Source organism: Pygocentrus nattereri, chromosome 26, assembly GCF_015220715.1.
Source record: "Pygocentrus nattereri isolate fPygNat1 chromosome 26, fPygNat1.pri, whole genome shotgun sequence".
In the NCBI taxonomy this organism is placed as follows: Eukaryota; Metazoa; Chordata; class Actinopteri; order Characiformes; family Serrasalmidae; genus Pygocentrus; species Pygocentrus nattereri.
The window spans coordinates 28,834,884-28,861,609 of record NC_051236.1 but is presented as its reverse complement, the minus strand read 5'-3'; the positions used below and the strand labels follow the sequence as shown (position 1 = coordinate 28,861,609).

The 26,726-nt window shown below is 42.7% G+C and overlaps 1 protein-coding gene across 6 annotated transcripts; it reads left to right on the top strand.

The window, feature by feature from the left end:
- The first annotated feature begins 12,243 nt into the window (after window positions 1-12,243).
- On the top strand, window positions 12,244-26,726 carry LOC108413224 (kynurenine--oxoglutarate transaminase 3). 6 transcript variants are annotated; one of them, XM_017685627.2, is made up of 14 exons: window positions 12,244-12,262; window positions 15,085-15,173; window positions 15,253-15,317; window positions 15,407-15,551; window positions 17,458-17,607; window positions 17,717-17,803; window positions 17,886-18,011; window positions 18,113-18,233; window positions 19,766-19,842; window positions 19,944-20,033; window positions 24,881-25,067; window positions 25,215-25,288; window positions 25,410-25,496; window positions 25,789-26,726. In XM_017685627.2, the coding sequence occupies exons 2-14, from the start codon at window positions 15,087-15,089 to the stop codon at window positions 25,843-25,845; spliced, it is 1,353 nt and encodes a 450-aa protein (XP_017541116.1). In that variant the 5' UTR covers window positions 12,244-12,262; window positions 15,085-15,086; the 3' UTR covers window positions 25,846-26,726. The 6 variants fall into 6 exon arrangements, with proteins under 6 accessions (XP_017541116.1, XP_017541117.1, XP_017541115.1 ...); XM_017685628.2 differs by lacking the exon at window positions 12,244-12,262 and adding an exon at window positions 12,746-12,879 and having other exon boundaries at window positions 15,139-15,173; XM_017685626.2 differs by lacking the exon at window positions 12,244-12,262 and adding an exon at window positions 12,746-12,879.

Genomic DNA, 26,726 nt, shown 5'->3' with positions numbered 1-26,726 from the left:
TATAAAAAGGGACAATGCAGTCCATGACTCAGTCAGTAATAAGGGTAACACTTTATTTGAAGGCTACCTACATAAGGGCTTCATGACGCATTCATAAGCACTGAATAATGTGTTTATGAAGCACTACTTGAACATTTATTAAGTGCTTATGTCGGTTCTCGCAACCTGACATAAGATGTTTTATGAAATAAATGACATTGTACTGACATAATAAGAATAAACGTTGAACATATTTACAGCACTAAACAAATTTCAACCCTATACATAATTGCATCAATCATCTTATCCACGCCATGGAGGGAAGAGGGGGTGGTTTCCAGGCATATTTAACCTGATATCAGTACAATGTCGTCTTAAGAATGCTGACATATATAGTTATGTATAGTGTTTTAAATATGTAAATATGTTCAACGTCTATTCTTATTATGTCAGTACAATGTCATTTATTTCATAAAACATCTTATGTCAGGTTGCGAGAACCGACATAAGCACTTAATAAATGTTCAAGTAGTGCTTCATAAACGCATTATTCAGTGCTTATGAATGCGTCATGAAGCCCTTATGTAGGTAGCCTTCAAATAAAGTGTTACCGTAAGAAGGAACCCAAACATGACCCGGTCAGAACCATAGCCCAGTCTTAACTCATCCATATATACAAATATACAAAACCCCCTTTCCAAAAAAGTTGGGAAGCTGTGCAAAATATAAATAAAAACAGATTGTAATGATATGCAAATCATGTAAACTATATTTAAAGGAAAATGCTAAAGCAACATATAAAATGGTATTGTTTTTTGAAAAAATTTAATTTGACACCAACAGCACATTCCAAAAAAGTTGGGACGGGGGCATGTTAACTACTATGCTTCATCACCTGCTCTTTTAACAACAATCTCTAAGCATTTGGGACCTGCGGAGACCGAATCCTTTGTCATATTTTTCATTTCATAATGCACCAAATGTCTGTACTGTACGCAGGCCAGTGTAGCACCCAGACTCTGAATATATAGCAATCCTGTTGTAATACATGCAGAATGTGGTTATACATTGTCTTGCTGAAATAAACAAGGCCTTCCCTGAAAAAGTCGTTTTCTGGATGGCAGCATATGTTGCCAAAACATGTGTATATCATTCAGCCTTATTGGTGCCTTCACATGCGTGCAGGTCACACATGCCATATGCACTTATGCCCCCTATACCATCATGAATACTGGCTTTTGAACTGTGCACTGATAAGAAGCTGGTCTTTAGCCCAGAGAACGCAGTGCCCCTGATTTCCAAAAATAATTTCAAATGTTGATTCCTCCACCTCCCCTCAGTCCATTTTAAATGAGCTCAAACCCAGAGAAGGGGACAGCATTCCTGGATCCTGTTTATGTGCAGTTTCTTCTTTGCATTTTTGAGTTTTAGCTTACATTTGTGGATGCAGTGATGCACTGTTTTCTCAGACAGTGGTTTTCAGAAATGTTTCTGAGCCCATGCAATGATTTCCACCACAGAATCATGTCCGTTTTTAATGCAGTGTAAAATAACAAGTTCTTTCTGCACCAAAAGTAATGCCGATTACTGCTGAAAAGTGCAGGTAAAGGTTTTTGAGAGCAACAGAATATTTTTTGGACCATCTCACATAGACTGCATATCCATCTAATTCCAGCTATTTCTGTGACACAGAATGAGCTCTGTCTCTAATTCTAAGAGGGTTATATATTTCAAATATTCATCAGTGATTGGTTGATTAATCTTTGTTAAAAGAAGTTTGAGGAAGTCCAATGAAGTTTGAGCCCTTTCAGGAATTTTATTCTGTGCCAGTAGATGTAGTTCAGTTCAATGTGTTTGTCATGTTGCTAAAAAAATAAAAGCAAAAATGTCATTTTAAAGGGTTGTCGTGAATTTTAGTGAGTAAGGCAGATAACTTGTTGTGACATCCAGACTATTTACAGCACAGGAAAAGCTGATGATACAGTTACTGCATGGAAAAAGTTGGGTACATTCCTGATGAAGTTATGACCAAGCTGAAGTTGCTGCAGTGTTTCTAAAAAGCTTTTGTAAATTAGCTTGTATATGATACTGTTGTATTTGAGTTTTTGATGAAAAAGCCTTGGAAGGTCTTGTAAAGTGATTATTTCTTCTTTTTTCCCAGCTGTTTTATTTTAGGGTCCCACAAGCTAGGAGCTGGCTTTGCAAAGTACGGTTCAAAAACTCCACGCAAGTTAGATGTGACATTCCAGTTCATCACAAAGGTGTTGAGTGAGGTTGAGATCAGGGCTCTGTGCAGGCCACTGGAGTTGCTCCACACTAATCTTGCCAATCCATGCCTTTATGGATCTCACTTTGTGCACAGGGGTACAATCATACTGGAACAGGATAGGCCCTCTGCCAAACTGCCACAAAATTAGAGACATTTATCAAATCAAATCAAATCAAATTTATTTGTATAGCGCTTTTTACAACGGATGTTGTCACAAAGCAGCTTTACAGGATTTCAGAAAAGACAAAGTTTCCACAGGACTGAAAGAATGTACAGAATGTACAGAAACCCCCCAGTGGGCAAGCCAGGGGCAACAGTGGCAAGGAAAAACTCCCTCAGAACTGAGGAAGAAACCTTGGGAGGAACCAGGCTCACCAGGGGGGACCCATCCTCCTCTGGTCAAACTACCTACAAGTGATTATACTACTAATATTAACAGCAGTAATATTGATATTAGGAATATCTAGGAGTCTATGAGAACATCAGGGTAGGGTGGGCAGCTCATCCAAGGTGGTTGGTGGTAGGCGTGGACAGCTGGTCTGAAGTGGGTAGCAGGGGGGCTCGGCAGTCAGTCGTCCTTCAGTGTCCAGCCGGACATGTGGGCAGTTGTATACTCGGAAAAAAAGCAGGTAAATGGGATTAGTTTTGTTCTATCCGTTTGTATATAAACAGGGAATGTAAACATTTACAGAGTGTGGCTAACGACTCCGGCAGATCTGACTATGACAGCTTAACTAAAAGGAGAGAACCGGAAGGACACACAGACACGGCAGCACTCTGAGACAGTTCGGCATCCCTCCACTCCACCGTCCACAAACTTGAGTGACCGCGTGCGAGCAGCGGGACGACAGCACCAGTGTCTCAGTTTACTATAATTCCCTGTGTCCATGGACCCCTGGATCTGCTGCCTTTATCTAGGGGGGAACATTACCTACCAAAAGCTAAACTGAACAAGTGTGTTTTCAGCCTAGTCTTAAAGATTGAGACTGTGTCTGAGTCCCGAACAGTTTCTGGAAGATCATTCCAGAGTTTGGGGGCTTTATAAGAAAAAGCTCTTCCCCCAGCTGAAACCTTCTGAATTCTAGGAACTATTAATAAGCCAGCGCTCTGGGATCTGAGTGGTCATGATGGCTCATAATGAGAAATAAGGTCTTGCAGGTATTCAGGAGCAAGACCATGTAGGGCTTTATAATTCAGTAAAAGTATTTTATAATCAATACGGAATTTAATAGGTAGCCAATGAAGTGATGATAGCACTGGACTAATATGCTCAAATTTTCTAGTTTTAGTGCTTTTTTAACATTTAACAGCTGAAGATTTCTTTGTATGCTGTAACATTAACATTACCCTTCACTGCAACTACGGGGTGAAGAGCTAATCCTGAAAAACAGCCCCAAACCGTTATCTCTCCTTTACCGAACTTTACTGTCCAATAGGTAATGTTCTCCTGGCAATCTGACTCTTCAATCTGAGTGCCAGTCAGAGTAGTATTACCACTCCAGAGAACATGTTTCCACTGCTCCTGAGTTCAGTGCTTTACACCACTCCAGCTGACACTTGGCATTGCACATAGAGATCTTAGGCTTTTGTGCAGCCACTCAGTCATGGAAATCCATTTCATGAAGCTCCTGATGCACAATTTTTGTGATGATGCTGCTTCTAGAAGCAGATTGGAACTCTGTAGGGAATGTTGCATCAGAAAACAGGCAGTTTATATGAGCTTCGGGACTTGGCAGACCTGCTTGCATGGTCTGCTTTGAGTTTGCATGATCTGAGTTTGCAGCTGAGCTGTTGTTGCTCCTACATGCTTCCTTTTCATAATAATAGCACTTAAAGTTAACTGGGGCAGATCTAGCATGGCAGAAATTTCATAAACTGATGTGTGGCAATAGTGGCATCCTAAAGTGCCATGTTTAAAGTCATTGAGCTTTTCAGTGTGATCCATTCAACTGAAAATGTGTCTATTGAGATAATGTGCATGGCTATGTGCTTGATTTTATACAGGTGTTATCAATGTGTGGCTGAAACACCTGAACTCAATCATTGGGAGGGGTGCCACATACTTTTGGCCATACAGTATTAATAGGGATACTGCTGCAAGTCGAGCTTGAAGATGGCAAAAGCTGGCTGGATGGTGATTCTGTATTGTTGTTTATGTAAGCGCCGTTATGGCTAAAAGCGTTTCTACACAGCTTATCTGATTTAATCAGACATGGCACACATACGATCTTCAGCAGAGAAACCTGCAACGTCCCTCCAAGCATTCCCCTCATAAACATCATAATGGATAGACAGTGGCAGAACATGTCCCACCAGGGCTGGAAAACATGGTAGAGAGAGATGGCCTGCTGGCAAAACTCTTCTAAAAGTGTTTCAGCAGCCTAATGAAAATAAAGAAAGTGATTTTAGGGTAACAGTAGCACAAGACTACATAGTAAAGCTGTTAGGTTTAAATATAAATAAATATAATATATAAATATGAAACAAAATTAGAAAACAGCATGTTACATTTTTCCTGTGTTTTTATAGACATGTACAGTGTGAGGAGACAAATATTCAGACACTTTTTCATGTATTTTGACCTGGTGGCACGGTGGGTAGCGCTGTCGCCTCACAGCGAGGAGGGCCTGGGTTCGATTCTCCAGCCGGGTGACCAGGGTCCTCTCTGTGAGGACTTTGCATGTTCTCCCCGTGTCTGTGTGGGTTTTCTCTAGGTTCTCTGGTTTCCTCCCACAGTCCAAAGACATGCAGTCAGGCCAATTGGACATGCTTAATTGCCCCGGTGTGAGTGTGTGTGCCTGTCTGTCTGCCCTGCAATGGACTGGCGACCTGTCCAGGGTGTATCCTGCCTTCTGCCCGATGACTGCTGGGCTCCAGCACCCCCCGCGACCCTGAGGGAGAAGCAGCTTAGAAAGTGTGTGTGTGTTGACTTTGTGCTTATAAATAGGAGCTAAAATGTATATATAGTAACTGTATATAGTATTCATATGCATAAATAAATATGTCACAAAATTAAAACAATAAGAAAAAAATTCATAAGCCACAAATTATTAACTTAACTAAATTATTATTAATTATTAAGCCTACAGTTCATGTTCAGTATAAGAAGTTATTATGTTTTTACAGTATTGAGGTTCTATTTTAGCCCACCCCTCCTGGCAAACCATCTGCAATTCCACTAGGTTGTGAGGGTCTCAGTGAAGGACATCGAGGAATTTCAAAATCCCCCTTTATTTTATATGACATTCAAGTCAGATCAGCTAAGCCATGCAAGCAGTTTCACCTTCTTTAGAAACCAGCCTTGGGAAATTTTGGCTGTGTGTTCGTGGTAGTTGTTTTGTTGAAACGTCCATCTTCTCCCCTTTCTTCTCCTCTAATATGTCCTGGTGCTTCAGTACATTCATGTTTGCCTTGATGACTTTTAATGCCCCATAACTGTTTGCAGAGAAGCAACCCCATATCATGATGTTCTCACCTTCGCACTCCACTGCTTCGATATAATGTTCTTAAAATCATACATGCAATCCTTCTTTCTCTAAAAGTGACAAGCTGAGTTAAGAGGTCTGTCTGTATTTGTTTTGTCTGTCCGGAGAATATTGTGCCAAAAGAGCTCTGATTTATCAAATGCCCCTGTGCAAATTGTAGACATTCATCTCTGTACTTATTTTCTAAATGTTTCTCTGCATACTTTGTTACTCATTTTTCTCCAGCAGCACTGTAGTGTCTGATCCACCTGTGCTAGTGTAATACACACTAATACACCAGCATCAGTGTCAATGTAGTGCTGAGAATGGTCCACCACCCACATAATAACAAAGAGAAACAGATGGACTACAGTCTGTAACTGTGGAACTCGAAAGTGCTCCTATATGGAAAGTGGAGCTGATAAAATGGACAAAGAGAGTAGACAGGTAGAAAGGTAGGTGTACGTAATGAAGTGGCCAGTTTGTGTATATGTATATTTTGAAACAGTGTCATATTACTTTTTTTCCTGACACAGGAAACGTACATGTTCTACAGACTGAAGATCCACAGCATAACGTGCTTATGAATGCACATTTTAAAAAAATGAATATTTCTAAGTACAAAGTCAAAAGACTATGTGTATAATTTAAAGTGGATATATGCACTTATATATTGCATTTGGCTGACGTTCTTATCCAGAGCGACTTACAGTTTGATCATAGTTACACAGGTAGGCCAAGGTGGTGTTAGAAGTCTTGCCCGAGGACTCTTATTGGTATAGTGTAGGGTGCTTACCCAGGTGGGGATTGATCCCCAGTCTACAGCGTAGAAGGCAGAGGGGTTAACCACTACACTATCCAACCTATTGCAAGTATATTGAATTAAAGTGTCTGTGTACGTTTACCTCCTTACTTTGTTTGTTTATGAATAACAGCAATTTTCACATCTAGTTCTACCACAGTGCGTAAATGGTTTGCCAAATCTTCTCCTGCCCTGCTCCTTGTTTTACAGTGCATTTAAGGGTAATATGAGTACTGCATCAGCTTAGCTTGAATAATGTTGACATCTAAATGAGTATGAAGGTTCTTTGATGTTCTGCTGAATTATTTAGATTGTGCCGCATTTGCATTGTTTAATTGTCTGACTTGTCGAACGCCATTCAATGAACCTGGAGGCAATTTTTATAAATATGTAAACATAGATTTCTGTACACGTTTGAAGTCACTGTAGCATAACACTCCCATTTAAATAATTAATAACGATTATACTATTGACAGCATGTTTTACAAAGAACCTTCTTCTTTATATCATAGCAGGTAGTGTACTTGCTGTTACAGCAGGTAGTGTGGCTCCTGTATAGTTTACTCTGGATGTCACTGGTAATTTCAGCAAGTTAGAGCTTTTCTTTACTGCCCTGGTATTTTCCCTGTACTGTGTAATATTCCTCCTGTCAGTCATAATGTGCACCTTTTTTCCCCTCCAAGACATTCAAATGATTGTTTTTGATAGGCCTGGATTCTGTACTGAAGTCAAAGTCAGCTGTATTATCATTTCTTCTTATCACAAATGTGTTGTGAAAGGAAAGAAACATAGTCTCCCAAGGTCACAGTGCAACAGCTAACACTGGCTAATGGCTAACGGCTAACCCCAAAAGACAGGCTTTTCCCAGTCTCTTTTCCTCCGTTGTCTTTTCCTCCTGTTACCTCATTACCTCATTACAAACTGAAGTCTGCTCTGTTGACAATAGACTGGACTAACTTACATGAGGCTCTCAACATAGGAGGTGAGGGAATCTGTGTGCTTTGCATATTTGTATGTTGCATTATTTGCCTTCATCTGCATACCAGTATAACAGTAGTGACAAAATGAATGAATTAAGAAGAACTTCAACGGGTATACCGGATGAACCTGTATATCGCGCACTACTAGTGTGTAGTAAGGTAAAGGAAAGTCCATCAGGTAGATCCGATCAGCAGGTCATGAGTCTGGAGGACGCATGGTCCACAGCCTTCTTCTGTACAGTCAATATGCAAAAGTCAAATACCAGGTTTTGTGTGACTTTCTAAAGTGAAAGTAATGTATAGGTCCTCTACAGAGAACACACATCTACATATTTTAATGCAAAGTCACTGTTTATTTGCTGAATTACACATATTGAAAGAATAATTTGGGGGCAGTCATGGGCTGGAGGTTAGGGATCTGGCCCTGTGACCGGAAGGTTGCCGGTTTGATCCCCTGGACCGACAGTCCATGACTGAGGTGTCCTTGAGCAAGACACCTAACCCCCAACTGCTCCCCGGGCGCTGTGGATAGGGCTGCCCACCGCTCCGGGCAAGTGTGCTCACTGCCCCCTAGTGTGTATGTGGTGTTTCACTTCATGGATGGGTTAAATGCGGAGGGGGAATTTCCCCGTTTGTGGGGTCAAAAAAGTATCACTTAAAACTTAATAAAAAAAGGGACCTGTATAAAAGTTTTAGCACATTTTGTATTTTATGTTGCTGTAGAGGATATGTTAACTTGTTTTTGCTTAGACAGTCAATAAAACATTTGACTGGGGATGTTCAAACTTGTATATGACAGTACATGCACTTCATGTTGGTTCATGCAAATCTCATATCTTTAGGCTGGTTTATGCAAAACGATGTCAAAAACTGCATAAAGCGGTAGCAGAAGGTGGTGATGTCTGTGGCTTGCAGTCTCAGAGGAGGCATTGTCTGCAGAAGATATGCAAGTTTTGCAGTTATTCAGTGCATCAGGGGAATGTCTAAACCCATTTAATGTTCATGAAACAAAAGGGAGAAATATGGCAGAGATTTTTTTTCCCCCGCAATGCAGGCTGTGAAATGCGTTCTGAGTGGCCTCTGCTCAACAGAGAGCAATTTCTCACAATTCAGCACTGACTGGAAGCCAATTAAAAATTAAACGCCACAGAGAAAATGAAAATATAATATCGGGCATTAAGAATTCCTTTTAATTTTGATAATTAGACCCAAAAGGCCAATGCAGCAGAGATAATCAATGAAATGAAATCTCATCCTTCAGGATTTCTATGTATTACAGCCATAAATAAATCAGTGGTGTAATGAACCCTGCACGTTTATTAAAAGTAGGCAATTTAACTTGGTAATAACTTTAAACAGGGTAAAACATTTGAATTAAGGGAAGGGAGTCAAATTATTGGATGACTGGAGTGTAATTGCAAAGCCGTGAGTACTGCCGTTCAAAAGAGGAATGTAAAGAAATACCAACATATTTGCGTTAAGGTTAAAGTGTAACATTGTCTTAATGTTTGAGAGGAGTAATCAGTAAATGAAGCCTGCTCTGCACTGGATGCGTTAACTTTCCCTTTTCATTGTATAGCCTGACTTTGGCAGTATAGTGACCAGAGCAGCTAGGCCTGAGGGAGGAACAAAACACACCCTAGAGAGAATTTAATTCTGTCCAAATTACTGGCGACCTGTCCAGGGTGTTTCCTGCTTTCCACCCAGTGACTTCTAGGATAGGCTCCAGCTCCCCTGCGACTCAGAAGGATGAAGCGACTTCTTAGATGTGTGTGTGTGTGTAAGTTTCTCTACAATGAACCATTAAACCACTTTGAACGACTTTGTTTACATCTAATTGACTGAATTATGCAGAAATGTTGAAAAAGATGAGTAGAACTCTTCTTTAAAGCACTATGAAAGCTTACTTGATTTTGTGTGCTTCATAGTGCATTATATTTCATTACTGTAGAAAAGCTTCATGTTCACACAACTCTGATCTGCTTGAAAGGGGCCTGCTGTGAATGAGACGTCTGCCTCAGTCAGGTTTAGGCCTACCTGTGTGTATGTGTCCGTATGTATAATTATACACAGTCTCGGGGTGTCCTGCCCAGCAATTGCTTGCACCGAAATAACTAATTCAATTCCTCAGCTAGTTTATCAGGCCTGCTATGAATGAAACAGGTGCTGGAAAAGCAGAGCAAGGCTCACCCAGGACAGGGCCTGAATACTGCACTCAGTCCTGCTCTGGATCTCCCTGTACTGCACTTTTCACTGTTTTCCCTCCTATATCACACTTTAAGCAACGTAATAAATCCTTTTGTAAATTGCATTGGGTATTTAACATTAAAGTGAATGTGCTGGGGGAGGAAAACACTAAAACATGGAAGTTAGAGGGACCACAAGAGACTTGAAATGTTAGCTGAAGCCTTTTCCCCCTGCAAGCTGCTTTAGGAAGCCACTGACCATGAAAAGTAAGATGTGTATACATGTTCATACATTACATTAATTTAGTTAATTGCATGTCATTGTAGTAGAGATCACGCTTATGAAGGGCTTGATAAGCAGCTGATGAGCTGAAACCGGTGTGTTTGGGCCAGTAATAGTTGAAAGGCAGGCCACTGTGACTAATACTAAAAAGTGTTGACCGCTGAGGACCACAGGATGCAAGCAAATGTGTATACATCATGTGTTTACATATTATGAGTTTGGTATCACAGTAATTTTAGGAATGAATACATAAAAAGTATAATAGCAAAAAACACAATTTTGCTAAATTTGCTACAAAACTAATGTTAATAGGAAGCAGCTGTGTTGTTGGATTTTGTCATGCGGTGTCTTAATGTTTTCCACATGAAATGGAGCTATTATACAGTTTAAAGCACTGATGTCTAAACTTTTTTCAAAGAGGGTCAGATTGTATAGTGCCTAAGTACCAGAGGGCCAAAACATTAGTCAAATGTCAAATGATTCAAAATATTACGTTTTCAAAATATCAGCGCACAGAATCAGAGCTGCCTTTGTGGTACTGTGTTTCCTATCACTGTATAAAAGTATCACTGTATCTTTTGTTGCTGGATTGGTCAGAAGCTTTTGAATCGGTAAGCATTTATAACAAGTAATTCAATTGTTCAAAAGTAACAAAAACATGTCTGATGTATTAAGTATATTCCAGGTCAAGAGGTTAGTTAGTCAGTCTTACATGGTCAATGTTTACTGAGCTACTTAATTTGCGTCAGGTTCATATGAATTACTAACCTGGCAGGAAAGTAATTCGTTGTCATGAGGAATTGTAAAAAGTTCACATTTCTACCTAAATTTGGCTTATTTTTCTTTGATGAAGTGCATACAGAAGTTTATTTTTTACATTGTGGACATTGCTTTTTCCCTTGCGAGGCTGAGGTTGGCTTCTTATTTGACTTTTCCATTCCACCCTAAATTACAGACCACGCATCGTACAGGACCCGTATGTGGTTAATGATTTATTGAATGTATCTGGGGTCAGGAGTTCCTCTCTGTGTCGAACAGACACAGAGTTCAGAATTAACCAGCAGCAGCTCCTCCAGCTCCTCCAACACCGGGAGTATCAGTAACAACCTGCCACAATTTGTCATTTGTAGGTTTAAAAGATGGATATAGATATTATTATTATTCAAATTACTTCTGCATTAGTATTGACAATTAGACAGACAGACAGACAGACGGACAGATGGGCAGACAGACAGATGGGCAGCCAGACAGACAGACGGACGGACGGACGGGCGGATATGTGGCATATTATTATTATTATTATTATTATTATTATTATTATTATTATTATTATTATTGTTAGTAATGGTGGTAGTAGTAGTGTAATATTGCCGCTTCCTAAAGTGCTGGGGATTGTATTTGTGCGACGCGGCGCCCCTATTAAAGGGTTTGGGGTGATGCTCCATGGCCTCTGCCTTTGGTTCCCCCCTCCCCTTACTGTGTTTATCGCCACTGGCCTCCGTTCAAACGCGCGCTCCAGCATTGTTACTCACCTGCTGGGCTGACGGCGCTTGACCAATCAGGAAGTTTCTCTGCGGCGATTCATTCATTCCGCATCCCTGGACCAGTGAATGTGGTGCCGGCCGACGCGCCGCTGTATAATCGCTATAAGCGGCCTGTATCTGCGGGATAAGCCGCCGTTTCGCCTCACGGAGCCTTAAACTCCCGGCGCACGCGTTCAAAGCGTCGCTGATCGTTTAGCGTCATTAGGCCGTCGGGCACTCGCATTATTGAGCGGGCGGCTGGTGTTTTAATGTTTGTTCTTTTGGCTCTTCTGTGTGATTAATGTGTTTTGGGGGGACTGGGGCGCCCCCTAGTTACCGTTTTAGGAACTAACTGAACGTCAGAGCAGCTGTATGTTGGCCATCACAGCCTAGCTGCAGATATCCTGTTAATTTGATGTGGGTTGCCATTAACTTGTGTTATCCTCTTTTTCTGGGGGATTTGGCTGCTGAGCAATACTGGTGCGCTTGTTTTGTGTACTTGGTAACAACTTTGTGTAGTTCAAGCCATTTTTGGCGGTGCCTGAGATTAAGCCCAGTAACCCACTAGCGGAGCGGCACTGCAGCCGTGGTCTCCTGTTCTTTCTCTTCTGGGTGTTGAGTTGGGTGATTGTACTGCAGGTGATGAGCTCCAGGGGGAGTGGCTTACTTTGTGTTCACTTTACTTTTGGGAATTTGTGTGTTTTGGTTTGCTTCTCTTTGCACGGGTGACTTGTGTTGAGATGTTTGGTGTTGCTGTAGGTGCTCTGCCTCCCCTGGTGAGTCTCTGGCCTACAGGGTTTTGTTTGTTTGTATTGTATCTTATTGAATCAGCTAGCAGCCAAAAGATTTAATATTGATTATATTATCTTTAATAATTGTAGTATTCATAAATTTCCATTCCTAGTTTGATCAATCTAGTATTATTTTGTTGTTGCTGTTAATATTAAATGCTTATTTTTGTAGTTGTCGTGTCTCTCTCTCTCTCTCTCTCTCTCTCTTCCAATGTGAAGTTGATTGAATAAAACTTTTGTTTGGGAAATCTTAGTCTCACTGTCCCCACGAACCTGTGTCCTTCACTTAAAATTCTCTGGGTGTAACTCCCAGAGTGGCGTAGTTGGCTACACTAGTCTTATTTAATTATTTAATCTTATACATCTTATAGTTCCCCGCTCGCCACGTGATAGATAGAATTCTAGATGGACGGTCGGACAGACAGACAGACAGACAGACAGTGAAACAGAAATGTAACTGAGACCACGCCTCGTACAGGACCCGTATGTGGTTAATGTTTTATTGAATGTGTCCTGGGTCAGGAGTTCCTCTCCGTCTCGAACAGATCAGTTCAGAATTAACAAGCAGCAGCTCCTCCAGCTCCTCCAGCTCCTCCAACACCGTGAGTATCAGTAACAACCTGCCAGTCTGTCAGCCTCACAGGGGTTAGCCCTTCTTTGTGTTCCTCCTGGTGTGAAAGTTGAGAATTTCGTTAGGGAAAATGGAAAAAGAGCTGTTCCCAAACAGACCCAGGCCTGTAAATGTGCCTCATGGATATCTGGTGATCTTGTCCCCAGGCTCAGAGTAAGACTTTACAAAGGCGGCGAAGCGGCTCCAAAACGCTCAACGCCTGCTGTGCTGGCAGGTTTAGAAACGGGTGCTTGTGTTAATTAATTAATGTTTGAATGATGTTATTTATTGTGGACCCGCTGACGCTGCGTTGCTCGGCGCTGCAGGAGAGCGTATCTTGCGCGTGCTGGACTCGGAGACCATGGGCATTTGTTTTGGCTCAGGCCTGCGAAGGTTCTGCTGCTTTATGCTGCGTCCACGCGATTGGTCAGTTCAGAGGCGTAGACAACGACGTCATGTGGAATCTGCGCCTATGAAACTTAAAATAAAGTTGTTTCGGGAAGAATGACGCTCAGGAATTCCTCACGATCCCTCAGTTGTGTTTTAGGCTAAAACCTGCCCGGCAAACAGCGCAGCTGCTGGAAAAGGTAACGATGACGTCTTTAGCGTGAGCTGCGCCTCGAGCAGCTTCAGACAGAAGCCGTGACCGCGTGACCGCGTGACCGCGTGCAGGGACGGTCACAGCGTGGGCCTCTGAGTGAGGACAGAGGACAGAGGACAGGAGTTTACACACCTCACACACTCATTCGCTTACAGGTGATGTGTAGCTCGCGCGGTTTGACTACAGAGGGGCTTTAAATGGACCACCGTGCCGCTCTGTGTGCTGGTGAGGACCTGAGCTGCAGTCCGGCTCAGATAAATGGACAGCGGTCCGAGTGTCGGTGCTAAATCTGATTTGAAGCTGATTATAAACCTGACTAAACCTCATCACAGTCTCCTTGTCTCCTGTCATTCTGAGCACTGGGGAATACTTTATGCCACAAGCGATACAGGCTTAATGTAAGAGAAAAATGTTTTAAAATACGTGGAAATGTATAGAAAACCAGCAGATTGTTGCTGAATGACCAAAAAATGGCGTACAAAAATACACTTTACCGCTAGGTATTAAAGCGGCTCGGTGTCGGGTGAGTTTTTGCAGGTGGAGGTTGCGGTGGGCAGTAAGACCGAATAGAATATCACAATATTTAATTACATTTTCAAAGTATATCATAAAGGGGCAGTCGTGGGCTGGAGGTTGGGGAACCGGAAGGTCGCCGGTTCGATCCCCAGTGCTGACAGTCCATGACTGAGGGGCCCTTGAGCAAGACACCTAACCCCCAACTGCTCCCCTGGCACCGTGGATTGGGCTGCCCACCACTCTGGGCAAGTGTGCTCACTGCCCCTCAGTGTGTGTGTGTGTATTCACTAGTGTGTATGTGGTGTTTCACTTCATGGATGGGTTAAATGCGGAGGTGGAATTTCCCCGTTTGTGGGATTATAAAAGTATCACTTATATACTGGGATATTTACATAGTAATTACATCTTTTTAAATTAAAAAAGTATAATAAAATCTTGAATTTTGTAATTGAAGACATAGAAACAAAAATAGCAAATGTAATCTGTAGTGTCTCTATACTTGCCTAACCCGTGTGGAGGTGGTCAGATTCTGCGGGAGGGTCGGAACTCGGGACAACACCTGTTGTGTAAATTGACTGCCGCTGCATCCAGCTACAAAGTTTTGTTTGTTTTTGTACTTCACGATAAGCTGTATTTTGTTCTAAACCACATCCCCAAGTATGCATGTCCTTAGTGACAGGCTGGATGTGGTTGGAGTGGATTGAGAGAAATTTGGAGAAAAGGTTTGGGTGACTATTGACTTCGTGTTTGTTAGCAACATTATCCCCCTAGCTCCGGAGCTAAACTAAAAAAGTAGAATTTGGACAGCAAACATGTCTATACATACTATAAGTAATGATGATACCCACAACATGCTCAGGAAAATGTATTATGATGTAGCTTTTCATGGCATAAAATTGTCATACGGCCCGCTCCTAGCTGTAGATAGCAATAAACAAATATGTTTCTATTAATTATCAGGTTGTTAGAGTTATTATAAAACATGTTCAGTGGAGTGGCCTTTATGGGAAGCGTGTTTGACTGAGTTATTAGATAAACAAATAAAAATATTTTATGTCATTTCTGTTACCTCTTTTACAGATATGAATATTGCACATATACTCCGTAGCTACAGGTCTGTTTGTTGCTTTTTAGAAACGAATCCAACAAGAAAGTTCTTCTCCACACAGGTAAGTATAATGTTCTTTGATTGGTCACCATAGTAACCGTTCCCGTGTCCTAATCTCACGTTGTCATGTTTTTCCATAGACCAGTATGGCATCAGTGACACACAAGAATGCTAAAAGGATTGAAGGGCTGGACAAGAATGTTTGGTAAGAGTGCAGTAAATTTGGACACTTTGCTGCCACTTCCTACGACAATAACAGATGGTTTCATGCTTTTCCTTTCTGGCCTGTAATAGGATCACCTTCACTTCAGTGGCAGCGGATCCAACCATTGTTAACCTTGGTCAGGGTTACCCAGACATTCCTCCTCCTTCTTATGTGAAAGAGGGTCTCGTTCAGGCTGTCATGGTGGACCGGCTGAACCAGTACACTCGTGGCTTTGTAAGACAGTCCTTATGCATACAAACTTATGATCTGGGGCACGTGTGGGAGAGGGGCTCATGATCACTGCTTTGCTTTCATACCGACAAATTCTGTCTGGCACTATGTCAAGAGTCGGCATTGTGCAGTTTTTACTGCCCTGTTGAGGCTCCACAGCAGAATTAGATATTTAGATGATTATAAAATGATCCTCTTTTGCCGTCAAATAAAGCTCTGCTGGTCATTCTAAAGCAGGTTTAACAATAAATTGCCTTAAACCCTGGAGTTACATGTATAAGTGCTAATTAACCCTTTAATCCTTAAGATTTGCGAACAGACCGCTGGTCACAAAGTAACACAGACAACAATCTCACCTAAAAAGACATCGCTGATTTGGACACGAATAGACTTATTTGTATTTATAAGCAATCCAGCTGGTTTCCTGATACCTTTAATCTGCAACGAGAGGCCGACAAACATTACAAAGCCACAAAGCTGAAGTCAGTTTCTCTCTTTCCAGCTTCTTGTTTGAATTTTCCAGTTCCACCTTAAATGGTTCAACGGTTACATTCTGGTGCCTCAGACAACATTTAAGGTGAAATGGGAAAATTCAAACAAGAAGCTGGAAAACAGGATGTCAGCTTCAGCCTTGTTGTGGCTAAAATCAGGCCAATATGTCATGATCCTGTCCTCCCTCATGTTGAACTTGGAACAGATTACAGAAAACAAACTTTGACTTTTATTTTATGCGGTGAAGTTGACTGTTTATCACACAGTGCATTCACCTAAAACATTAAAGGTCGTTTAAATGAAAAAATGGCTAAATGTAAAGTTTTAACATCTTTTCCACTCTTTCCTGGATGAAGGCGGTGTGTAAATAGAGTTGCCACTCTCATCTCTGTCATTTAAACCAATATTTCTTATCCCGTGCAAATCGCTCATTCACAGTACACATGTCCTGATGTGAATTGGTATTACCCACCTCCCCATGGAAAACGAATCCCCTCCGAATAGGGTGTAAGTTTGATACAAATTTGCGAGATTCCAGGGTCCGTATCTCTGGTTCCCTGAAGGCCAGCAGTGATCCAGGGCTCTTTGAATTTGGCTTTTTTTAAAGTGGCTTGTCCGCGATTAGTCGACATCGACTTGACTTTCATCACATTGACTGAAGTCATGTGGCTCCTAATGCAAACACATCGTACAGCCATTAGGAATCATGTGGTGTCAACCAATGTTGCTATAAGCTAATAATAATAAGCTAATAGGCTTTTAGCCAGAGAAACTGATGTAAGGTACTTAGAAAACCAGGTATTCATTTTGCTAACTGTATTTTAGCTTCTCACTGTTCCCTTTCCTGATGCATCTTTGTTGTTTTAGTAATCTTGCATCAATATATGTTCAGCATTCACCCAGAAAAAAAGAATCTTCACATTTGTGCTAAGACAAAATGAAATGTAAAATTTCATATGAGCATATGAAAGGGTTAAAGAGCTACAGAAGTTTTTTTGCCCATCAGCTTTAAAATCACTGTCTAACCGGGTAAACTGGGTCTCAGTTAAGATACGCAGTTTATTCTTAATCACAGGCGTCTCGAGATCACTATCAGTTTAAAGAGTTTCTGGAATTTCTCTCATTTCTTTAAAGGGCTGTATTCATTCTTTTATACAGGCCTTATTATAGTTTCTTAACCCTCCAGCAAGGGACACTAATCCTCTGCGCAGCAGAACCACAACTCATAGTGATGTTCTTTTTAAATCGGGGAAGGAGTTGGAGTGATGCAGCTTTTGTGATTATACATCTTATACACAAACCAAGAAAGTGTGATTTCTTGCAACTTAGTCTTAAACAGCCAGAAATTCACTTGTGGATCACGACCTTCTCTTCTATGCCTGTGCAAACTTTCTGATGAGGCTGATGTTTCTGACAGGGACACCCAACACTGGTGAAAGCCCTGTCTCAAGTGTATGGGAAAGTTTGTGGCCGTCAAATTGACCCCTTCAAAGAGATCCTGGTCACAGTGGGAGGCTATGGGTCATTATTCTGCAGCATTCAGGGGCTGATAGAAGAGGGAGATGAGGTAAATGACTAACAGCATTTTCTAGATTTGAGAAAGACGCATTGCTCCCTCTAGTGGATTGACTGAGTAGAACATTGACTGATTTTCTTTTGTGCCCCTCATAATTTAGGTGATAATAATTGAACCATTTTTTGACTGCTATGTTCCTATGGTCAAGATGGCAGGAGCCAAGCCGGTTTTTATACCACTTCGACTTGTAAGTTTCTATCTTTTATTATTTCTTTAAAAAATCCGTAACGATGCATTGAAGATCCAATGTTTTCCATCATGTTTCGTAGAAGTCCGATAGGAAGACAGACATCAGTAGCGCGGACTGGTTTCTGGACCAGGATGAACTTGCCAGTAAATTTAATTCTAAGACAAAGGCCATCATTATCAACACTCCTAATAACCCCATTGGGAAAGTAAGGCCAACCTCCTTCAGAAGTCCATTCTAAATGTTTCTCCAGTTAGGAAGGTTTTTCCTGTTATTGTTAACTGTGTTTTATTTTGCTTGGTTAAACAGGTCTTCACCAGGAATGAACTGCAAGCTATTGCGGACCTTTGCATCAAGCATGACACACTGTGTTTGAGTGATGAGGTTTATGAATGGCTTACATATAAAGGCCATGATCATGTGAAGATAGGTATGACAGTACATCTTGTGTAATAGTGTATTTAAAGGAGTAGCACAATCAAAAAATTATGCTAGCAATGAACGAAAGGTAATAAACAAAAATAAACATTGTGCAAATATGCCTTGGAAATGTGCTGTTCTCCAGCTAAAAGGTACATGGCTAAATAAGGCTGGGACTAGTACACCAAGTACTGGTACACCAAGTACAGTCAAGTACACCACACAAATGTTACCAGCCCAATTCCAGAAACACTGGGACAGTAGGTAATGCAAATATAAACACAAAGCAATGATTTTTTTAAATTATGACCTAAGACATGAACAGACACTACAAAGACAAGATATGTAATGTATCTTATCAACTTTGTTGTTTTGTTTGTTTTTTTTAAATATACATTTATTCTGAAACGGATGCCTGCGCCAGGTTTCAGAAAAGTTGGGACAAAGGTCTTTGGGGCAAAGGTCTGTGTGCAAAGGACAAGGCCAAAAACCACAACTGAATGCCTGTGGCCTTTGATCCCTCAGACCGCACTCTGTTAAACGTGGCATGCAATAACACTGCCAACTTCTCTGGGCTGTTTATTTACTGTGGTTTGATTAGTCAACTTTTAAGATTGCATTGATGGAAGAATGGAATGTATGTTGTGTTCTCTGGGCCATCCAGATTGTCACTACTGTGAAGTTAAAAACCAGAGCCTGTCATGGTATATTTGGGGGTATTAGTGGATAACCTGCACATCAGTGAAAGTATCACTGATGCTGAACACATTTTGGAGCAACACATCCAGCGTCTTTTTCAGGGACAACTGTGCTTATTTCAACAGCGAGCCACATTATGCACGTTACTACACCAGCAAGGCCCCATAATCAGAGAGTATTGCACTGTCCTGCCTGCTGTCCAGAAATGCCTCTCATTGAAAAGTCACAACACACGCCCTGTACGGTTGCACAATTGTAGATTTGTATGACAGATAAATGGCAAGTATTGTTTCAAAACCAGATCGGTTTGTGTCTTCAGTCAACTTTTTTGGAACATGTTGCAGGCATCAAACTTGAAATGAGCCTATATTTACAAAAACAGGGAGGTTTAACGTAAAACATCAAATATTGTGTTTTTGTGTTTTCAATTCAAAACAGTTCAAACAGAATTGACTAATTACTGCTTTCTGTTTTAATTAGCATTTCATGCCCATTTGTATAGGTGATCTTATGGGGGGGGGGGGGATAAAATACAAGAAAAATGTACGATATGAGCCGTTTATTAAGAACCATGTAGCCCAGTGATCACCAGCTCTGTACAGTTTAGTGTTTTCCTTGCTCTAATAGACCCATAAGATGAAACTTATAAATACTAAGCCATTTGTCTTTGGATAAGCTGTTTTAGAGGCCACTCCACTGTGTGTTGCTGTGTTTTTCCCTGTAGTTATGTTTCTATCATTCATAAATTGCAATCTCTTCAGCCACTCCTAAATAACACCATATAGAGCAATGATTTGTATGTAAAGAATACTGCAAAGTTTCTGTTTCTGTTTATTTGTATAGCGACTCTTCCTGGCATGTGGGACCGAACCATCACTGTTGGCAGTGCAGGGAAAACCTTCAGTGTGACTGGCTGGAAGGTAAAATGAACTGGCCTGTTTGCTTATTCTTTTTTTAAGGTTGATAAGGCTGAATAAATTCTCTTAGTTAAACTGCAAATGTTTCTGATTTTGTTTTCCAGCTGGGCTGGTCAATAGGGCCTGAACACTTGGTGAAACACCTGCAGACTGTTATGCAGAACAGCTTGTATGCCTGCCCAACACCACTACAGGCATGTATTGTTCATGATCATATGTGTACACTCACTCACAGTACTCACTGTGGTACTGAGCCCTGTCCTGCGTATTTTGAAGTTTTCCTTGCTCTCATAAAGGCCATATTCATATCTAACGAGCTCTGGGGGCTACAGCCCAAGACTGCTGCCACCAGGGGCCCCTACAAGAATAACTGCGAGTAGAATAATATTAAAATAAATTTTTAATTATTCTTTGGAGATTTGCCCAGTTTTGTTTCACACTGTATCAAACATCACCTTAACTTGCACAGAATCAGACATGGCTCTAGTTAGTCAGCTTTAGCCTGTGTTCATTTTATTTGGCCTAGCTTTACATCTTGACATTGTGAAACAAAAATAAAAGTGAAAGTCCATGTCAGTTTTTAAAGCTTTTAAAAAACTCTTAAATGAGACACTGAAGCTGATCAGTTTTTTTTTTTTTTTTACAAATCAAAGCCTTGTTGCAATGCAATGCCAGTGATAACAGCATTGATCAGTCAGACCTTGGAGCAAGCAGCAGGCCCTCTCAGCTGCTGTACTGTATTGTTACAGTATGGTAGTTGTGTTGATGCCAACTGATCACCTAATTAAGCCCTTTTTGAATTGAGGCAGGAGTGGTAGAGCAGGAAAACACTAAATTGTGCAGGGCAGACATGCTCCAGTCGCTTGTTCCATTACTCCTTTTAACATGCCCTTGTTAACTTGGCCTTGCCCTTTCCAGCTTAGTAGCACTCGCCCAGAATCCATTGAGATCTGAGGCACTTCGCTTTTCAACCCCACTGACAAATGGCAGGCAAAGCTGTTTACAAGCAATAGCAATAAAATACTTCAAAATATTAGAGATGCATCCGTATGGAAATTGTGGGCCCGTGCTGTTATCCAATATTTGAATTGCCTGGCTTAGCATTACAGAGAAATATAACACTTATTTATAGTTACAGGTGCAGTAAAAGAAATAAAATAAATAGACATTTTGGCACTGAAGCCCAGCATCACCTAAACATTCTGTTCTTTCATCAGATATTGGTTTGGAATAGCAGTCAAGTCTAAGCATCTGTCATTTATTTACTTACCTACCAACCTACCCACCCACTCGAATATCTACCAAAGCTCATTTGATTCTGATGTCATCTTGTATACTGATTAAATACTTAATACACCAAAACTGTACCATTCAGTTTACTGTGATCAGAATGATGTATGTAATAAACTACTCCATCTCCATCCTGTGACTTCATGACTGCTGATAAAACTTCATTACTCGGCTGGCTTGTGTGTTAGCACGCTAAAGGCTACACAGCTAGCAACAATAAACAGAAAGGCAGTACACAACGGTTTTAAACCACAGCTTATAGTCAGACAAAGTGTGTATTCACAAAATGTGCTTACGTTATAGAGAATCCATCGTATTAAACTTGCATGTATTAAATATTTCCATCCATCCATCCATCATCTTCCGCTTCTCCGGGGTTCGGGTCGCGGGGGCAGCATCCTAAGCAATGAAGCCCAGACCTCCCTTTCCCCAGCCACTTCCACTAGCTCTCCAAGGGGGATTCCGAGGCGCTCCCAGGCCAGCTGGGCGATATAGTCACGCCATCGTGTCCTGGGTCTTCCCCGGGGTCTCCTCCCAGGTGGACTTGCCTGTGACACCTCCCGAGGGAGGCGTCCAGGAGGCATCCTAACCAGATGCCCGAACCACCTCAGCTGGCTCCTCTCGAAGTGAAGAAGCAGCGGCTCTACTCCGAGTCCCTCCCGGATGACTGAACTTCTCACCCTATCTCTAAGGGAGAGTCCAGACACCCTGCGGAGGAAACTCATTTCGGCCGCTTGTATTCGCAATCTTATTCTTTCGGTCATTACCCAAAGCTCATGACCATAGGTGAGGGTGGGAACGTAGATCGACCGGTAAATCGAGAGCCTTGCCTTATGGCTCAGCTCTTTCTTTACCACAACAGACCGGTAAAGAGCCCGCATCACTGCTGACCCAGCACCAATCCGCCTGTCAATCTCCCGCTCCCTTGTACCATCACTCGTGAACAAGACCCCGAGATACTTGAACTCCTCCACTTCAGGCAAGAGCCTATCCCCGACCCAGAGAGGGCTCTCCACCCCTTTCCGCCTGAGAACCATGGTCTCGGATTTAGAGGTACTGATTCTCATCCCAGCCGCTTCACACTTGGCTGCAAACCGATCCAGCGAAAGCTGAAGTTCGCGGCCTTATGTCCCCAATAGGACCACATCATCTGCAAACAGCAGCGATGTGACCCTGAGGTCACCAAACCGGACACCCTCCATCCCCTGACTGCGCCTAGAAATTCTATCCATAAAAATTATGAATAGAATCGGTGACAAAGGGCAGCCCCGACGGAGTCCAACTCTCACTGGGAATGAGTCTGACTTACTGCCGGCTATGCGAACCAAACTCCAGCTTTGTTTGTAGAGGGCCTGAATGGCTCGTAGCAAAGAGCCATGTACCCCGTACTCCTGAAGCACCTCCCACAGAATACCCCGGGGAACACAGTTGAATGCCTTCTCCAGCTCCACAAAGCACATGTGGACTGGTTGGGCAAACTCCCATGAACCCTCCAGAATCCTGGAGAGGGTGAAGAGTTGGTCCAGTGTTCCACGACCAGGGCGGAACCCGCACTGCTCCTCCTGGATCCGAGGTTCGACTATAAGCCGGACTCTCTTCTCCAGTACCCCTGCATAGACCTTGCCAGGGAGGCTGAGGAGTGCGATTCCCCTGTAGTTGGAACACACCCTCCGGTCCCCTTTTTTAAAAAGAGGCACCACCACCCCAGTCTGCCAATCCAGTGGCACCGCCCCCGATGTCCACGCAATGTTGAAAAGGCGTGTCAGCCAAGACAGCCCCACAACATCCAGAGCCTTGAGGAACTCAGGGCGGATCTCATCCACCCCTGGAGCCTTGCCACCAAGGAGCTTCTTAACTACCTTAGCGACTTCGGCCTCAGTAATGGACAAGCCTATTCCTATGTCCCCAGACTCAGCCTCCTCACTGGAGAATGTGTCGGTGGGATTGAGAAGGTCCTCAAAGTATTCCTTCCACCGCCCAATGACGTCTTCAGTCGAAGTCAGCAGCACACCATCTCCACTATATACAGTGCTAGTGGCACACTGCTTTCCTCTTCTGAGTTGCCTGACGGTTTGCCAGAATCTTTTTGGAGCCGACTTAAAGTCACTTTCCAAGGCCTCACCAAACTCCTCCCATACATGGGTTTTTGCCTTGGCGACAACTGAAGCCGCAGATCGCTTGGCCTGTCGATACCTGCCAGCTGCCTCTGGTGTCCCACAGGCCAACCATGCCCGGTAGGACTCCTTCTTCAGCTTGACGGCATCTCTCACCTGGGGTTCGAGGATTACCGCCCCGACAGGCACCAACTACTTTACGGCCACAGCTACAGTCAGCCGCTTCAGCAATGGAGGAACGGAACATTGCCCATTCTGAGTCAATGTCCCCCACCTCCCCCGATATCTGGTCAAAGTTCTGACGGAGGTGTGAGTTGAAGATCAATCTGACAGGTTCTTCTGCTAGACGTTCCCAGCAAACCCTCACTATACGTTTGGGCTTGCCTGGTCTGACCGGCATCTTCCCCCACCACCTGATCCAACTCACCACCAGGTGGTGATCAGTTGACAGCTCAGCTCCTCTCTTTACCCGAGTGTCCAAAACACATGGCCGCAAGTCCGATGACACGACTACAAAGTCAATAATTGAACTGCGGCCTAGGGTGTCCTGGTGCCATGTGAACTTATGGACATCCTTGTGTTCAAACATGGTGTTCGTGATGGACAAACTGTGGTTTTCACAGAAGTCCAAAAACTGAACACCACTCGGGTTCAGATCAGAGAGGCCATTCCTCCCAATCACACCCCTCCAGGTCTCACTGTCACTGCCCACGTGAGCGTTGAAGTCCCCCAGTAGGACAATAGAGTCTCCAGGAGGAGCACTTTCAAGCACCCTTCCCAAGGACTCTAAGAAGGCTGGGTACTCTGAACTGCTGTTCGGTGCATAAGCACAGACAGCAGTCGGGACCCATTCCCCAACCCGAAGGCGTAGGGAAGCTACCCTCTCGTCCACCGGAGAAAACCCCAACATACAGGCACCGAGTCGAGGGGCTATGAGAAAGCCCACATCTGCCCGCCGCCTCTCACCATGGGCAACTCCAGAAAAGAATAAAGTCCAGCCCCTCTCAAGGAGATTGGACCCAGAGCCCAAGCTGTGTGTTGAGGTGAGCCCGACTATATCTAGCCGGTATCTCTCAACCTCGCGCACCAACTCAGGCTCCTTCCCCGCCAGTGAGGTAACGTTCCAAGTTCCAAAAGCCAGTTTCAGCAACCAAGGATCAGAACGCCAAGGCCCACGCCTTCGGACACTGCCCGATCCACAACGCACCGAACTCCTACTACTGCCCCTCCAATTGGTGGTGGGTCGATGGGAGGGGGGACTCATGTAACTCCTTCGGGCTGGGCCCGGCCGGGCACCATGAGTAAATGCCCGGCCATCAGACGCTCGCTGGCGAGCCCCTCCCCCAGGCCTGGCTCCAGGGTGGGGCCCCGGTAACCCTGTTCCGGTCAGGGTACACAAGTCCTGTTTTTGTGTCTTCATAGGGGTTATTATGGATCACACTTTGTCTGACCTGTCACCTAGGACCAGTTTGCCATGGGAGACCCTACCAGGAGCTTTGCTCCAGACAACTTAGCTCCTAGGATCATTCAACCACACAAACCTCTCCACCACGATAAGGTGGTGATCCATGGAGAGGATGTATTAAATATTTATTTATTATTATTATTTTTTAATAATTCTGTACATTGGCTGGTAGGAGGCCGTTGCGCAGGGGCTTCTGCGCGACTACGAGCTGATGGGGCAGCCAGATTGTTACTTCTCTTCACTTGCGGAGGAGTTACAGGGCAAGAGAGACCGCATTGCGACCATACTGAAGCAGGCTGGAATGAATCCAGTGATCCCTGAAGGGGGCTACTTCATGATTGCTGATGTCACGGCTCTCAGTGAGACGCTTCTTCAGATTCCTTTTATTATAGTTTTCCAAAATGCAATATTATAGAACATTATATGGTTATTACATGGTACTTGGCTTTATACAGTTAGTACCTCTGTGGGGTTTCTCTCCTCTCCTCTCCTCTCCTCTCCTCTAGATCAGCATCTTTCTCATGTGGAAGATGATGAGCCATATGACTACAAGTTTATCAAATGGATGACAAAGGAGAAGGTATGACAGACCAATCTTGTTTTCAGTGGAACTACGAATCATTTCCATCGTCTACGTTGGCGAATAAAGCAGGCTGTGCGGATTCCAGTTTTGTCTGAAGTAGCAAATCTGTCTCTTCTAGAAATTGGCTGCCATTCCTGTGACGGCATTCTGTGGGGAGGAATCCATAAAACACTTTGAGAAATACATCCGATTCTGTTTCATCAAGGTAGAGGGTTATAGATAATGACGTAATAGTGAATAAATGGAAAAGAAGCGGTGATGTTATTGTTTGGGTTAAATGAATGTCTTTAGTCTTTATTGAACCTGGGGAATCAATTAAAAACAAATTCCTTTTTACACTGATATTCTGGCCAGGCAAAATGCTGAAGTTATAGTTAATCCAAAAACAAATACGTATTGTGAGCTTGATTTATTGTACTCTTCACAAGTTTGGAGCTTTAGCTCAAACCAAAGCACATTAATCAAATTTATGAATGTTTTTTTTTTCTTCACTGCAGCAAGACAGCACACTCGATGCAGCAGAGGCCATACTGAAGAACTGGAACAAAGCTTGATGTTGGATGATGCAGCATAGCGCTGCACTGGACTCCCTCCATCACTTTACAGGAGGGAGGAAGAGAAATGAAACTTAAATCATGATGGAAGTTAATGGTACGATTTGTTCTGGGTCATTTTGACCATCTCTGTTGGTCAGCTTATCATGAAATTTTAACAACTAAGCAGTGTAATCAGAGTATTAAAATTGTGAAATAAAAACGGCGAGATGGAGATCATGTCTTTGAAATCTGTATGATGGAACATTTAGCACTGACAGGAATCGGCTGCCTTGGGGCTCTGACTACAGCAGTTTTTTGCATGCCTGAGCTCAGTTTCTCTTGCTGAGTTTCACTCAATTCCACAAGCTGAAAACATGATTCAGAAGATCTCAGAAGATCCGTCAGCGCAGCACAGCAAAAACGCGCAATGTAAACTAAATTTAGACAACAGAAAAAATGTAAAACGACAAAGCTGAGCAGATTTCTACAGTACAACTTGACAAAATTAGTTTGTGCCTGTTTGTGTCCTTCTGGCATTTTCATATGATGCTCGTTTTAACCACTAGATGGAGTCATTTAACATGATTTGCACAGAGCATATCATCGTCATAAGTGTTCATTGGTCCAATTCAGCAGCTGCAGAGGTCTGATCTGATCTGTGATTTCTATTAGAAATTTGTGAATTTCAAAATTTTGTTTGCACACTTGTACAAACGTTTTTACTGTGTTTGAACAAGGCCGCTCATCTTTTAGAGGGTCTGAGTGAGCAGCACCAGTATATTCTTAAAAGTGTGTTAAAGAACAACACACTAACTTGTGTTACCCATTTTACCACTTTTTTGTGTCTTATTGTTTTCAGATTTAAAATCTATAATATAATCCATAACTGGGTACAGAAA

What these genes read in the sequence shown, in the direction of transcription:
- LOC108413224 (XM_017685624.2), top strand. Translation starts at nt 13,686, where the DNA reads ATGGACCACCGTGCCGCTCTGTGTGCTG. An exon ending in TGATAGAAGAGGGAGATGAG is followed by an intron (nt 17,608 to 17,716) that starts GTAAATGACTAA and finishes CTCATAATTTAG; the next exon opens with GTGATAATAATTGAACCATT. An exon ending in TGCTGATGTCACGGCTCTCA is followed by an intron (nt 25,068 to 25,214) that starts GTGAGACGCTTC and finishes CCTCTCCTCTAG; the next exon opens with ATCAGCATCTTTCTCATGTG.